Source organism: Haemaphysalis longicornis, unplaced genomic scaffold (assembly GCF_048455015.1).
Source record: "Haemaphysalis longicornis isolate Haplotype H1 unplaced genomic scaffold, Haemaphysalis longicornis Haplotype H1 scaffold_10, whole genome shotgun sequence".
Taxonomy (NCBI): domain Eukaryota; kingdom Metazoa; phylum Arthropoda; class Arachnida; order Ixodida; family Ixodidae; genus Haemaphysalis; species Haemaphysalis longicornis.
The window spans coordinates 49,235,771-49,251,300 of NW_027526204.1; the positions used below are offsets into that span (position 1 = coordinate 49,235,771).

At 45.5% G+C, this 15,530-nt stretch overlaps 1 protein-coding gene across 4 annotated transcripts in view; it reads left to right on the plus strand.

The window, feature by feature from the left end:
• Positions 1–15,530, plus strand: part of LOC144158485 (uncharacterized) — a 42,421-nt gene that overhangs the window by 4,716 nt on the left and 22,175 nt on the right. Inside the window, exons 2-6 of one of the 4 annotated variants that reach the window (XM_077689390.1) lie at positions 575–724; positions 786–848; positions 5,460–5,595; positions 9,239–9,438; positions 12,078–12,791. In XM_077689390.1, coding sequence (XP_077545516.1) covers positions 601–724; positions 786–848; positions 5,460–5,595; positions 9,239–9,438; positions 12,078–12,343 — 789 coding nt within the window. In that variant the 5' untranslated portion in view covers positions 575–600 and the 3' untranslated portion in view covers positions 12,344–12,791. Of the gene's footprint in view, positions 1–574; positions 725–785; positions 849–5,459; positions 5,596–9,238; positions 9,439–12,077; positions 15,194–15,530 lie in introns of those variants that run through there. The other 3 variants (XM_077689391.1, XM_077689389.1, XM_077689392.1) reach the window with 3 other exon arrangements.

A 15,530-nucleotide genomic window follows, 5' to 3' on the forward strand; every position in this document is an offset into this window, starting at 1 on the left:
CCTATGAAGTTATCGTGCTCTCACATAGACTCTATGAGTAATTTAATTGGGATATCAAGTGCACCGGCATCCCTTTGCCACAATATGAAAACTCATTTTAGTGTGTAAATTTTTCTCCTCTGACAAACACGAAAAGTATTTGCTTTTACAATCATTGCTTCCAAGTAATGAGTCATACACGGACCACTCTACTCAGATAGATTCAATTGTCTCATTCATTATGACTAATCGAGTGTATAAAAAAATTCAATTATGAGGGACTGTATTTCTTAATACAGGAGCAACTATAGGCAGCTAAGTAGCACTTCTGGGTGGCACTCCTGCATTATTACCCTGTAAACAACAGTTTGGCTGAAGGATAAGAAAAATGCATAATTAGTTGGTAAATTTGGCATAGCAGGCAAGCTGATCTGTTTGCTATTTGTCTGTTTGAAAAGGCCTATCTAGTGGGCTCAACTGTGTGCATGTTGTTTTCTTTAGCAATGGGAAACTAGCTATTGGGCTGTTGCTGGTTCTCTTGCAGTGTAGTTGGATTATGGGAATTTTCTTTTGTGGTTGTGTTTTTTGCTTCCAGGAGACACTGCAAGAACAACTGCAAGCATGCCGCATACAACATCGTTGATGCCAATAAGCTGTGTTGCGGCACTGTCTCTCAATGCAGCCTGCAGCCAGGGTGTCTCCTGCAGCCATTACACCCAGACGGCCATTACCACAAGTACAATAGGTACTGAGCCTATTCTCTGCAACTGCTAGGTGGTATGCATTACTAATATTTTTCTTTTCAGGTACGCAGTGTTCTCTGACATCACTCATCAGTGCTGGCTCCCAAACAAAGGCAGGATTTGCAGGTCTGATTTTTCGTTATTGTTTCTATTCTGAGTATCTCACAGAGTAGGCAAGGCAGTTAAGGAAACTTAATCGTACAAAGTCAAGGGAAGCTTGCACTCGCGCTCGACTAGAGTGGCGAAGCTGTTGTAGGTGAGCACTGCTGGGCACATAGTAAAGTTTTGAAATCATTGCTTATTTTCATAGTTGCTGTGCTAGTAATCGTCATCATATGCATCGGAGAGGTCGTCATCTTCTTTGCAGCGATTGGTGTATGTGAAGTCATCCTTAGCATGGTAGACTTCCACCAGCTCTTTCTCATTGACTTGAGGCTGGGATGTGGCAGGATGTGAAAGTCATGTCGGGAAGGATCGGCACACTCGTAGCCATGTCTCCAATTATACATACTGGCTTCTAAAAAAGTGCAAAGCAGTGATTCGCCATAATAGGCTGTACCGCCGTTATCCACTTACTGCTACCACCCAATGCAATTTAGATTTCCCGCGTTCGCAGTACTCGCGCGCCCCCCCTGCCCGAAACTGCGCGAGCGGGAGTTTTGTTCTCTTTGTGCTTTTCTTTTTGCACGTGCCAGCGTTGCAGTGCCTCATTTTGCGTTTAATCGTAAAAACCAACTCATGGGCATCCTTAACTAAAGGAATGCGGGCGGTGCGGGTAATTACGTATATTTTTTCTAAAATGTACCAATAGTTTTCTTGGCGCTTAGGAACTGGAAGATGTATGACAAGCACCAGCGTTTCACGAGCTTTTGAACATTTATGACTATATAAACTGCTTGGCTTTCGAAGCCTCTAGGGTACCCTGCGAAGAACAGGGTTACTCAGGACGCCGTCTTGGTGCTCTATATAACTGGGCTGAGCGAGCGAGCTAAGACGACAAGGCGACTGCTAAAGTGCTCTGCACCTAAAATGCGGCGGCTGCGGTGACGTCTCCCAAGCCGGGTGTCCTTTCATGTTGAAGATTTGCCCTGGAGTTTTTTTTACATGTGCGGTAGCCGAAGTTTTGCTGCAGGAGATTGTCGAAATTCTCCACCCATTATGCGCTTTCAGTCGGGCTTGAACTGTGGAGAGGTCTGGTGCACGTTTTTCCCATGCTCTCGGTGCCATCGGATCACCTCGATTTTCTTTGCAACTGTGTAGGAATGCATGACCTACCACCGCCAAAACAAATAAACAAATAGCGCGTAGCGTTCGGTTGAAGCAGGATTGGATTGGATTAGATTCTTTAACTGGCTCCGGCAAGCCAGTGTTGCCTACACGCAGTGCATGATAACTGCGCGGAAGCAGCGCGCCACAAGGACCTGCTGCCGCGACGGCTTCTTAAAGTTGCCTTTTGAGATCATTTCGCCATCGCAGGAAGTTTGCGGAAGTCCGGAAGGCGCTTAATGCCTCCGCAGATTTCTCGGGCGTCCTCTGGCTCTCGTTCATGGCGTGGCACATTGCAACGCCGAACCGCTGCTTCCAAACCTGCTTATGTAGTGGATGGAACCTACAAAGTTACCTAACTGCATGCTGTTTGCTATTTTCACAGCCTCTTCAGACAGCAGCCGGTTGCTAACGAAACGGCGCGTGCCGCGCTCCTTTCGCGCTCTAAAAACTCGAACAGCGTATCGTACACGTTCTCGCTGAACACTGGGGCGCCGTTGCTTAGCTTCCGTCGAAGTTTTGCTTTTCCGAAGTTTTGCTGCAGGAGATTGTCAAAATTCTTCACCTATTCACGTATGCGCCTTCGGTCGAGCTTGAACTGTGGAGAGGTCTGGTGCACGTTTTTCCCATGCTCTCGGTGCCATCGGATCACCTCGATTTTCTTTGCAACTGTGTAGGAATGCATGACCTACCACTGCCAAAACAAATAAACAAATGGCGCGTAGCGTTCGGTTGAAGCAGGATTGGATTGGATTAGATTCTTTAACTGGCTCCGGCAAGCCAGTGTTGCCTACACGCAGTGCATGATAACTGCGCGGAGGGAGGGGGGGGGTGCTTTCCCGGAACGGCGCCGAAATTTGAAATTAGCGCTCAAGTGGTGGGGGGGGGGGGGGTGCGCTGGCATGGGTGGGGGCGCTTGCTCGGAATTTTACGGTAGTTGAAACTGAACTCACTGTTATGGGAAAGCATTTTCCGTCCTGTACCTTGGAAAAACTTTGTTAGGATGTTTTCCTCCAAAGGATGTTTCTATGATGTGTGTACTGCAAAAAGTGTAATGTTCCCCCACTTATTAAAAATTAATTTTTTAGGCTCCTAGGACAACATGAAATGTGGTTAAATGCTACATATTGAGGTCCTTCTGCTCCAAAATTTAGATGTTGCTGCTCCAGAAACTGCCCCCAGATATGTTTCAGCTGTCTCACCCCTGCATACGTTACTCTGCCTTTTGCATGCAAGGCTTGTGGGTTGCATTCTATTTAATTAAAGCAAAGTTGGGTAATGTAAATTAAAATGTTCTTTTATATTGTTACGTGACACTCCAAATACACCGGCAAACATTTAAGACGTAGCAGCGTCGAGACACTGGTCGGTGCTTAGTTCAAAGAAGAAGGGAAGGTTGATCGGCCAACTTGTGAACCGTTTGCCTATGCGCTGCTGCATTAGCAACCATTGTGAATAATGTAAATATCGTAAATATGCCTTATTCTTCATCCTGAAATTGTGGTTGAGGTGCAACTTCATCCCCGTCCAGGCCATTGCACTTCGCCACCTCCTCCGTTGGTTGAGTGGGTGACTGTGGCCCCTCACTATCACCCCAGCTTAGCTCTGTGGGGGCTCACTTTATGCGCCATGAAGCTTCGAAGTGGACGTCACTTTTACTACAGCGAGATGACTGACCATGCCAGAAACACATCTATACCCACCAATTGTCGTTATGTTGCAGCTCATGAACCCGGCCTCTTTTCGTGGCACGCATGATGTCCATGTAGAAGATTGAATCAAGACTTACGGGCAGGTGAGCGCACATAAACAATGGGATCCCACAGTCACGTTTGCAAATGTCGAATATTGCCTCGATGGAACAGCTAAGAAATAATTCCTCACAAACGAACACGACTTCACTAGCTGGAATGCCTGCAAACCCATTGGTAGCAAGCTCGCTTGTCAAAACAAACTGGCATCTCACGCACAGACGTCCACTGAAGCACAAGCATGTCACCACAGGGAAGATCCGAACATGGCTTAAACAGAAGGTTTCTCACGTTATGAAAGGCATTGCTGACTACAGCTTCCACCTGCTCATTTGTAAAGATTGCGTCACCGTCGACTGTTTTGAAAGAGTGCCAGCACTTCGAACAGGCGAAAGCCTGTCGAATTGCTCAGTAGTTCACCAGGCTTCCAAAGATGGCTGCCACCTCATCGTGCAAGGATATTCTGCAATGGCCACTTCTGTCCACAACGCCAGAAAAGCTCACCAAGAGATCAAGTCAATGACTCCAATTTCACCACCCCTCTACGCACCCGAAACCAGCCTACCTACCATATTGCTTTTACAAGCTGTTGTTCGTTAGGAAAGTCGTGCGCCATCATTTCCCATTCCGCTGCCAATTGCCCCCCCGCCCCCCCGGAACGAATTTATGCCTCCTATTTACCAACCTCGCCATCCCTCAGAATAGAGAACCCCCAATGACCGCCTGATCTGCTTCAACTGCTGCCATCCGGGCAACATTGCTCGATACTGTCGGAGTCGCTGGATGCTGTCTCCCCGCCCTGCCTCGCTGAACCACCGTTCCACCGACATTTCCACACCTGACAATGACCACCGCCCTCGCTTTGCCCCTCGCCTTTAGATGGATGAGCGCGATGCCCGTACGCCCCGATTTTCTGCCCCCTCGTCGTCGCTGCAAAGACTCCAATCCCGCTCACCCCACCCAACCCTATCACCCCTTCCTTCCGACCCACCCTCAGAAAACTAACAAATGCAGCTCCCGGAGGTGACACTGTATGAACGACCACACCCGAAAATCCTCTCTTGACCTCGGCTACCCGGAACAATTTATTGGATTTTGAAGTTAACAGCATTCCCACCAGTGCCCTCATCGATACAGGAGCGCATTGATCTGTTATGAGTGCTCATCTTCGCCACCGTTTAAGCAGTTATTACGCCACCAACATCACACGTCAGGGTCGCTGATGGAGGGACGACTGTTGTGATTGGAATGTGCTCTCCTCATGTGACTGCAGCTGGTCATCTAACGACTGTTTTGTTCACTGTGCTTGAACGTTGGTCGCATGACCTTATCCTTGGCCTTGACTTTTTATCTGAGCACGCAACCCTCATTGACTGTTCTACCAATGTCCTTCGCCTCGAGATGCTGATTTTGCTTGCTCCCGACGACGCGCCCGACGAGAGGCTTTCCTCCAAACAGCACATTCGCTTGGCACCGAGAGCAATGACATGTTCCCCTATCCTGTAGCTCCCAAGTTCTCAATGGTGATTACGTAGTGTCACCAATCGTTGACAAGCTGCTTATGCACAGCTTGACTCAAGCTTACCTCATACCATAGCGATTGTTACCAACAACAAAGTCACCTTGCCCTGTGCTGTGCTGTGCATTCCAGTATATAGGCTGCTTGAGGATTTGTGTAACACTTATTGACTTCAGCTGCTCAAACCTTTGACTTTTGCAGCTCTGGAAGTGAACAACACCCAAGTTGGCGATTCGGGTGCATCGGACAACAGCACAACTTCACAAGATGGTGCAGACATTTTGGCAGAACTCAGTCCTCACACCTCCTCGTCCAGCCGACACTCTGGCAAAACAGGGTAGGTTATGGCGCTTGCAGCGCCGTTTGCAGAAGACATCGTGTGGGAAGTGCACGCTTAAAGCAGTGGTTCATTTGTTTCAGTATCTGGTGGCGCAAATATAATGGATGGTGCACTGTTAAGAATAGCAATAATAGGAGTACCAGTAGCTCGCAGAGCATTACTGGGTGTAATGTATACACCCATATGTAGTATGAACAGGATTGTAATCTGCGCTGCGTTGTAAACAGTAAAATTAAATATTGTTTCTGCAATAGTTTTATATAATTTGGAATATTTAAGGACACAATAAGGCTTCGAGAATTTTAAAAAGTGCGTTTTTTTTGTATTTGTTTCATACTTATTATGAAACACAGTGGAACTATGGAAGTTGTCTGCAGCAAGAAACACGCAAATTGTTTTGCTCCACTTCAGGGCATGCCCAGTGGCTGCAACCTATGTGCCGGGGAACAGAACACACTCAAAAGTTCCAGTTTCGAAAAACAGTGTGTGGCATCATTGGAAGTAATTTTGAAAACAGTGATGAGAAGAACAAAATATGCATACAAATTATTCTTGCCTACATGGCTTAAGAGAAATGTAAAATTGGTAAAACTGCATTCATCGGCTGCTTAAAGGAGTACTGACACGAAATTTTCCTGTTATGTTTTTTTGCTGGTATTGGTACCTACAAGCCCACTAATCATTGAATTTCACATTGGGCGGTCGATTGCTGCATAAATAATTCCAGCCTGGTTTATTTGTGTTGGTTTCGGTTTCGACTAAACGAGCACCGAGGCGGCCGCCAGGACAGGAGAGTGCTCATGACGTCACCGTTTTTGTCACACCACTGCTTATTGGACGCGTGCACGAGCTCGTGCACATCTTCACCGTCTTATCATGCCTCGGGTAGCATGATGTCAGTCCCGAAGCCGTGACGTGATACATTTGCCAAAGCAGCGTGCGCCAACTGCAGTAAGTGCGCTGGCCACATTACGGGTACCTAACGTCGACAGTTGGGGCTGGGAGGAGTAGGTGGCATCATGCTGATGCCAATTGTGAGAGGGCATTTGGTTTGAGCTTTCTCTTGTGTGCAAAGAATAAAACGGATTTTAAATATGTTATAATAAACGGTTACTGTGGAAACTTGCTGGGAGATATCTCAACTCGCCAAAGGAACCTTTTACATAGTTATCTCAGGTTTGAAATTTTGCATCAGTACTCCTTGAAAGATTTGGCGTGGTTGCCTCTACACTCCATTTGGACATACGGTGCCATCTCCAGGTTTATCTTGTAACAAATAATGCAAGCGAAGTAATATAGAATATTGTAGCAGTAAATAGCAGTAAATCCTGTTGAGATACACCAATGAAGTAATAGTTATAATAATTGAGTTAACCATATTCGCAATATAATTGCTTTGGGCAGCCTTGCATCGTACTTTTCTCGTCAAGGAACTCTTTTATGATATCCAGCATCGGCAGCATGGCATGCTACCCCTGGGGGCACCTTATGTACTCAAGGTGTTTTGGTAACGCCATTATGTCCCGAGCTGCGCAGGGGTGCTTACTACCGTAGGCACCTGGTGTCTTGCAACACCACGGACCCGAGCACATGTGGGTTGGACCCACCCACGTCACGGCTGTGCGTGGCTTTGCCGTGTCCGGGGAAAAGGGGAACCTGGTGGCTGAGCCAAAGTTGGGGTTGTTTTGGACCTTTACGGCCCCCGAGCAGCGGCAACACGCCATTTCAGCCTCCGCTTCTCGCAGACAGTACCCCCGGTCTGGCCCGCCCGGGGGGAATCAGCCAGTCGCCTTTTCCTCTCTTCCCCTCCATTCTTTCACCTTCCTATCTCCTCTCCTACCCCTGTCGTGTCATCTCTTTCCTTCCTCATTTCTACATTTTTCCTGGCGGCAAGAGTTAACCCTGTGCAACGATATCAACCTTGGTACTAAGTATAGGGTTATAGTGGTAGGGTAACGGTTAGCGTTTACTTTAAAGGAGCCATGAAGAGAAAATACAACTTCGTTTAATTTGAAAGAACTAGGATTCAGTATCTCACTCAGCTCCATTACAGCCACAAAAGATGTTTTTTTAACGAAAAAAAGCAAGAAGTATTTAAAAACTTCTAAATTTTGTACCACAGTGACGTGTTATGAGCAAGAATGACGTCATACGTGCCAATAATAAAACAATTTTCAGTGCGGTAACTGCACGGTAGCATTCAAGTGATGCAGTTGAATGGAACTAGAGGCCCCATTACAGACGTCTAGTCGTGTGTTCACGACAGGTTAGTTAGGCAGCCGCAATCGCACAATGTTCCGGGATGTTATAGAAAAATTGCGGGGCTAGGGGGTCGCGACTGCTTCACACGTTATCTTTAATATCTCCGTCAGTTGTTCGAAGATGGTGATGATATTGGTATCATTGTTATCTGGACTAAGCAGTCTTTCTAATAAACCCAACTTGTATTTTGTCTTTATGGCTCCTTTAACATCACGTTCCCTTGTTGGGCTCAGTGGTGGGCGACCGGCTCTGCCGCCGAATTGTTCCATATTCATATGGCTTTTTCCATCCCCCCCAAAAAAACTGATCAGCCTTCTAAAAGGGGCTGCATGCACTGAGGTACCTCAACTGAAACCAGTCTCCCAAGCGGAAACTTTCACACAATACCTTGTAAACCACTCCGAAGAAGAAAATGCACTGCCTGCTGAAAAATCTGTCCTCCTCATTGCAAAGTGCCTTGAAAGCATTGCGGGCGAAATTACCAAGCAAAGAAAGTAGCCTCTGGTGATCTGCTGGTAGAAGTGCAAAGGTTGAACCAAAGTCAGAAGCTACTAAAACAGGACACCCTGGCTGAACTCAAAGTAACGGTCACACCGCATCGTAGCCTGAATACAACACAAGGCATGATCTCTGAGAGGGAACTGCTTCACGAGGCAGATGAGAATTTGCTTGAAGGACTGAGGTACCAGGGTGTCACGGCTGTGTGGCGGATCACCGTGCGTCGCGCAGGGGAGGAAATTCGAACTAAGCATATTGTTCTGACCTTCAACCGTCCAACGCTTCCTGAATCCATCCATGTTGCCTTCATATCCTGTCCAGTACGGCCTTACATACCTGGTCCTCGAAGGTGCTTCAAGTGCCAGAAGTATGGCCATGGAACTCAGTCTTGTCGTGGCCAACCCACCTGTGCTCACTGCGCACGTCCTGACCACACCAGTGATGACTGCAAAAAAGAACAAGTGAAATGTCCAAACTGTGGTGAACCACACTCTGCGTACTCACGTGCATGTCCCGCATTCAAAAAGGAAAAAGAAATAATTCAACTCAAAGTCATTGAAAACCTAACCTTTGCGCAAGCACGCCTTAAGCATGCCCTGTTTTCAGGCAGAAGTTATGCAGATGCTGCTTGCTGGGGGGTGGAGTGTCATCTGGTGGATACGGGCACCCAGTGGGACCTGGTCCCGCCACAGCCCCCCTCTCAGCAGCAGAAAGTTGCTCCCGTGGCTTCTGCTGCTTCACCCTCTTCCAGTTCTGTGCCTAAGGCCTTCATCGCGAGCTCCGGCACTGCGCTTAAGGCCTTCGGCACGAGCTCTGGTGCTGTGCCTAAGGTATCAAGCACGAGCTCAGTCCAGATAAGTCATGATTTCGTTCCATCCAGGGCATCTGCAAAACAGAAGAAGGCTGCTCCTGCGGTCACCGCTGTTGCAGCAATGTCCAGTGCTGTGGCTGCGGCCTCTAGCACAAACAGTGTCTCCACTGACACTTCTCCTTCAGAAGCCTTGGATGTGGCCATGGATGTCTCTCCGAGTACATCTGCTCCTGAAACACAACAGGAGCGCCGCAGTTCCGCTGGCCGTGGTAAATCAAACAAATCGAAGTCACCCAAGATCACTAGAGCGGGAAATAACTCGGGGAACAAGTTTAACTATTCGAAGGGCCCCAGAAACACTTCTTCACTAATGACTCATTTAATGGAAAAAGAACATCTCATGATGTGTGCATATTTCTTTTCTCTTGGTATATATGGCTGCTGAAAGTATTATCCAGTGGAATTGTAGGGGGCTGTTAAACAACCTTGACGATATATATGATATACTTTCAAATCACAAACCAAAAATACTGTGCGTCCAACAAACACACCTACGCCCATCTCGGGCAAAGTTTTAACACAATATACTACATTCTGTAAAGACAGACTCAACTAGTGAGCCATCTGGTGGCGTGGCAGTAATAGTACCAAAATCTTTTGCTTGTAAACACCTGCAGCTACAAACCTCACTTGAAGTAGTCACTGTTCGAGGGATAATTTTTGATAGACTAATAACAGTGTGTTCTCTTTACATTCCACCGGACTATCGCCTATCCCACGTCAAATTCAAAGGCTACATCCATGAGCTACCTGAACCCTACCTAATAACTCGAGATTTCAATGCCCACAACCCTATCTGGAGATCTGCGCAAGCTGACGTGTGCGGGTGGCTTATTGAAAAGTTTATCACATCATCCGGAAGTTGCATCTTTAATAAGAAACATCCAACATACTGCAACACGCCCCACAAAACATTCTGCAATAGACCTGGCAATTGGCTCCGCAGTTTTACTGCCAATCTGTGAGTGGAAAGTAATTCACAAAGTAATTAACAACCCCTATGGCAGCGACCATTTCCCCGTGAAACTACTAGCTCTAAGCAATAACTCCCAAGACACAGGCTCACTTCAAAATTTTAAACAACATGTGGTTGACTGGAAAACATTCAGAGAACTTTCCAGACTAACCCTTTGCTAAAAAGTCATCTAGATGTAGAAGATGCAAGTTCACTTATTACGGCCCATATTCTTGACTGCTCAAAAAAGCATTCCAGAGACTACTTCTAAAGCCTTCCCCAAACCTAGACCATGGTGGAATGAGGAGTGCAAGTGTGCACGTTCCAAACAGAATAAAGTATGGGCACTCTGACGCCGCTATCCTACGGCAGACAACCTGCTTAAGTTTAAAGGGGCAAAAGCCAAAGGAAAGCGGACACGGCGCTTAGCAAAAAACAAAAGTTGGACAAGGTTTATGTCGTCTATCAACTCTTATACAGACTCTCGCAAAGTATGGACTAAGATAGAGAAACTAGAAGGCTACAAGACCAACCCTACCCCCTTTTAAGTAGTGTGGGGAACACAACAAAAGACAAAGCAGAAGCTCTCGGCAAACATTTTGAGCAGGTATTCTATTCCACCCATTACTCAAACATTTTTACAGCACCAGAAACCAGCTGAGCGCCAGCCCCTTTGTGTGAACCAATGCTCAAATGAGGGATACAATGCCCCATTTACTATGCTCGAACTTGTTGCTGCACTGTCCACATGTGGTAGGTCAGCCATGAGACGATCAGTCACTTACACAATGACACACTTTACACAATACTTTCTCTCTTTAACAAAATATGGCAGAAAGGCCGCTTGCCGAGAGCATGGAAAGAGGGAATCGTTGTACCTCTTCTAAAAGAAGGGAAAGAACCCTGTTTTGCTGCTAGTTACAGGCCTATTGCCCTGACCAGTTGTTTATGTAAGCGCTTTGAAAAAATGATAAACCGGAGACTTTTTCACTTTCTGGAGTTTTATGGTGTTCTAGACAAAAATGAGACAGGGTTTAGGTCTGGGAGACCAACTACTGATAATCTGGTTGCGTTTGAATTGTGTGCTAAAGATGGTTTTGTCCATAAACAGCACTGCTTCTCTGTGTTTTTTGATATGGAGAAAGCCTACGATAGAAGAAAGCCTACGATAGAACTTGGCGATGTGGTATTCTATTGGACTTGCAGTCGTTTGGCCTTAGTGGCAATATCCTCTGTTATTAAAGACTATTTGTCTCATCGCACATTTTGTGTCCGTGAGGGAACTGCCTTGTCTAAAACCAGGAGTGAGACAGCTGCGCTTATTGTGCAGTTTTGATACAAATTGGTTTTCCTGCGCCGGGCTGCTCCAAAAGCTTGAAAATTGCAAAATTGCGCCAAACTCCTCCAAAACAGTCCGAGAGCCGAGGCTTTTAACTCTTCTTCAGTTTTAGTGGAGAAAAATGCCTACTGACGACATAATTTTCCTGAAATGGTGCTGTTTGTAAAGGTTTATTGATTGATCATTCAATAAAAAAACCCACATTGCCCCCAAGATAGGTCTTTTGAAAGTCACAATGTCGGTTTGCACATGTTATATTCTGTGAGTTTTCAAAGTTTTCCCATCGAAAAACACTGCAAAGTCCTGTAGAAAAAACATGTACTGAGGCGACAAACTACTTGTGCAAATTGATGAAAAAACGGCAATTTTTGGAGCTCCGTATCTCCGGAACGACGTTAGTGGGCGCCGCCATCTTTGTGTGGTGAAGATTCGAAAATATGGCCGCCTGGCGAAGCAGTTGCTCGTGATTGAGGCAGAGTGCTGTTTGTTGATTTCTACCGTGGTTGTGGTATGGGGGTGGGTGGGTCTACATTCAATCGTCTGATCTGTTGCAGAAAGTTGCGTGACTCGAAAGACGGAGTTCGTCCAAAACAACGTGGTGCCCACGAATTCACGGTGTTTCGGCCGTGAGTGTGAGGGGCAATGCGTGTTTGAAGTGAAATTTCGGACTCATTGGGGTATTATAAAACGCTCAGTTATTGCTGCCTTGCGAGCGGCGGGAATGGGACAATCAACAATGCAGAAGTGGCGGGGCAGGCTACATCGCCACAAAATGTTCAAGCAGTGTCCGATTGCGGGACGGGCTATTATTGCAAGCTAGTAATATTGCAATGGTTCATCTATCTGAAATAAAATTTAGTGCCGAAAGGGAGGTAGCTATACATAGCAACATTACTCAAATTACGATTGTAGTGAATGTGCACTGTGGGAATTGAAATGGGAGGGCTTTGGATGTGGTGGGGGGGGTGCGCGGACTGTCACGTCGCTTTGCGCACGCTTTGCCTTGGCTCTATACTTGGGCTTAAAGCCGAGTCTGGGATTACAAAAATAATAATTTTGGCATTCACATGATAATAAAAATGGCCTTAGGATTGCTTAGTTTTTCAATTCGATATTTTCAATGAAGCTCCACACTATCTATGCATAGAGCCTAAGATTTTAAAAATGGTTTGTTAAAAGGTATTGCAGTTTGTACCTTGTGATACTCTGGTAGAAAAAACTTTATTGAAGGGCTGTTTCAGTGTTACGTACATTCAAAGCTTATTAAAACGTGCCCCCCCCCCACCCCGAGTTGCCAAAAATTTGATTTTTGAGGCTTCTAAGGTCACAAAATAAATGTCGTTCTTCTGCTCCAAATCAAGGTTCTTCTGCTCCAAAATCGAGATTTCGCTGCTCCAAAAGCTGCTCCCAAATCTGATTCAGCTGTCGCACCCCTGTAAAACACTTGTTCAAGAAAATGGCATACCCCAGGGAGGAGTGCTATTCATGCTATTCATTGTTATATTTATTCATTGTTTATTTTATTCATTGTTAAAATGAGTTCTCTTAAAACTTTGGTGCCTCGAACTGTTTCATACTCTGCCTACGTTGACGATATCCAAGCTAGCTTTAAATCCTGTAACCTATCGATATGTGAACGTCAAATCCAATTAAGTGTCAACAGGCTAGCTACATTTGCTGAACAAAATGGGTTTCAGTTTAATGCTGATAAAAGTGCTGTTGTTGTCTTCTCTAGGATACGCGGTGTTCAACCTCTTCCTTGTATCACATCAGAAGCTCAGCCCATACCAGTAAAAAAGAAACACAGGTTTTTTGGTATTTTGCTCGATCACAGGCTCACATTCATACCTCATATTAACTCTTTCAGTACGGCGCCATAGGCCATCGGACGCCGGTGTCCGATGATTTCAAACGTCCCGTGAAAGCTAAAAACGGCACCTGGTGGACAACTAACGCCATCTGGCGTATTTATTGATGACTCATTTTTTTATTTTGTTATGTTTTGTTGATATTTTGCGTGCAGAGACCGCACCAAGAGTGAAATTTGAACACGCGATAGTGGCAAGTTGTGTGAAAATAGCGTCCATCGGACACGGCGTTCCGATGATTTTAAACATCCCGCAAAAGCTAAAAACGGTGCCTGATGGACAACTAACGCCATCTGGTGTTTTTAGTGACAACTCATTTTTCGATTTTATTATGTTTTGTTGATATTTTGCGTGTAGAGACCTCCCCAAAAGTGAAATTTGAACCCGCGTTAATGGCGAGTTGTGTGAAAACGGCGTCCGCTGTATTTGGGCTGTATTTATAAACAAGACGGGCTTCCTATCTGACTGCGGCTTTACACATTGAGTTGTAGGGTCTGGACTACATACGGCAGGGATATTTTGCCAAATGCGCCGTGTCATATCGCGTTATCACCTTCATGATAGCCTGGCACTCGTGTTAGATTACCGCTACGGAGCGATGCGCGACACTTCTCAAGAGCGCTGGATTTTTTTCTGGTTTTTTACCACTAAAGTGGAAAGAATTTTTTGTCAGAACACAAAAATGTCTGCTTGGATACATGACCGACTCACACTCGAGTGGCTTCGAGGAGTGGCACAGCCGTCAGTTCCGCTAGATTGATGGGCCCACAAAAATACAAAACTTGCTGTACAGTGTTGATATATATATATATTGAATCATAACCAAGAAGTCTAGGAACAATTTGTATATCTTAGAATTCCTAAAATAATTTTTAGGATCATTACAATTGCCTATATATGTTGCGTGTATACTTTTTTGGCATTTTTTTCTGATTATTTCACTAGTAAAATGTAAGTAATGGTACCTTTCACAAAACTTCTGGTATACGTTTGTAAGAGCAATCTATAAGCTACAATTACATGCATAGCAATGCTAAATGTGTCCACTAGCTCAAGAGAAAAAAATAGTTTTGTGGAAGCACTCAAAATCGGTTGTTTTTCGGCTGTAATCAAAGAGTTAAATCACTAAAAGTAAAATGCCTGAAAACAATGAGCGTTTTGAAGGTACTATCTCATCAGTCCTGGGGAACGAAGACAAAATTTCTGATGGCACTTAATAGTGTTGTTAGGTAAAGAATAATCTACGCCTGCATTTTACACCAGTCTGCAACCAAAACAGCACTCAAAATGTTCGACCCACTATACAACTTGGGGCTTTGCTTGGCCACAGGTGCATATCAAACAAGTCCTATTCCATCCCTTCGAGCGAGCCTACACTGCTCTGATGTATGCCGCAAAGATCACTTCTCTGAAGGAACACCCTCTGAATACCATAATGAAAAATAACACAACTGATTATCTCTGAAAACCGACCATCCATAGCTCCACCTTTTCCACTGGCAGTGTCACACCTCGTCAGCGAGTTCCAAGTTCCTCTTACTGATGTCTACTGTACCTCAATTTATGATTTGGTCGCTCCGTGGGACACTTTCCCAATTCACTGTGACATCCTTCAGAGAAATACAAAATAAAAATGTACCAAACTTTGTCATCGCTCGGCATTTTCTGTTCCTGCGTGACAAATACAAGGCGGCTGAATTTTACACAGACGCTTCAAAAACAACCGCAGCTGTATCCTGTGCTGCAAATGGCCCCTTACTTAATATGTCCAAAACAATGAACAGGAATGCACGTATATTCACTGCAGAGGTGTACAGTATTTACTGGCTTTGAAACGCATTCTTCAGAACAAAATTAAGAACTCCGTTATATACACGGACTCTCTGAGTGTCGTCTCAAATCTTTTATCTCGGATGGTCTGTAGAAACCCTACTTTTAATTGAGTTTTAAGAGCTCTCTACTCGTCTTATGGCCTGAAACTCGTCACAGTCAACTGGGTTCCTGGCCACTGCGGCATTGCTGGAACTGATGCTGCTGACTAGTGCTGCAGCTGCTGCCCTTCGAAGCAGCATAGACATAAACGAGGTCCCATATCAAGATATGAAACCTTTCGTAAAAAGGAAGCTGCGGGACCACTGG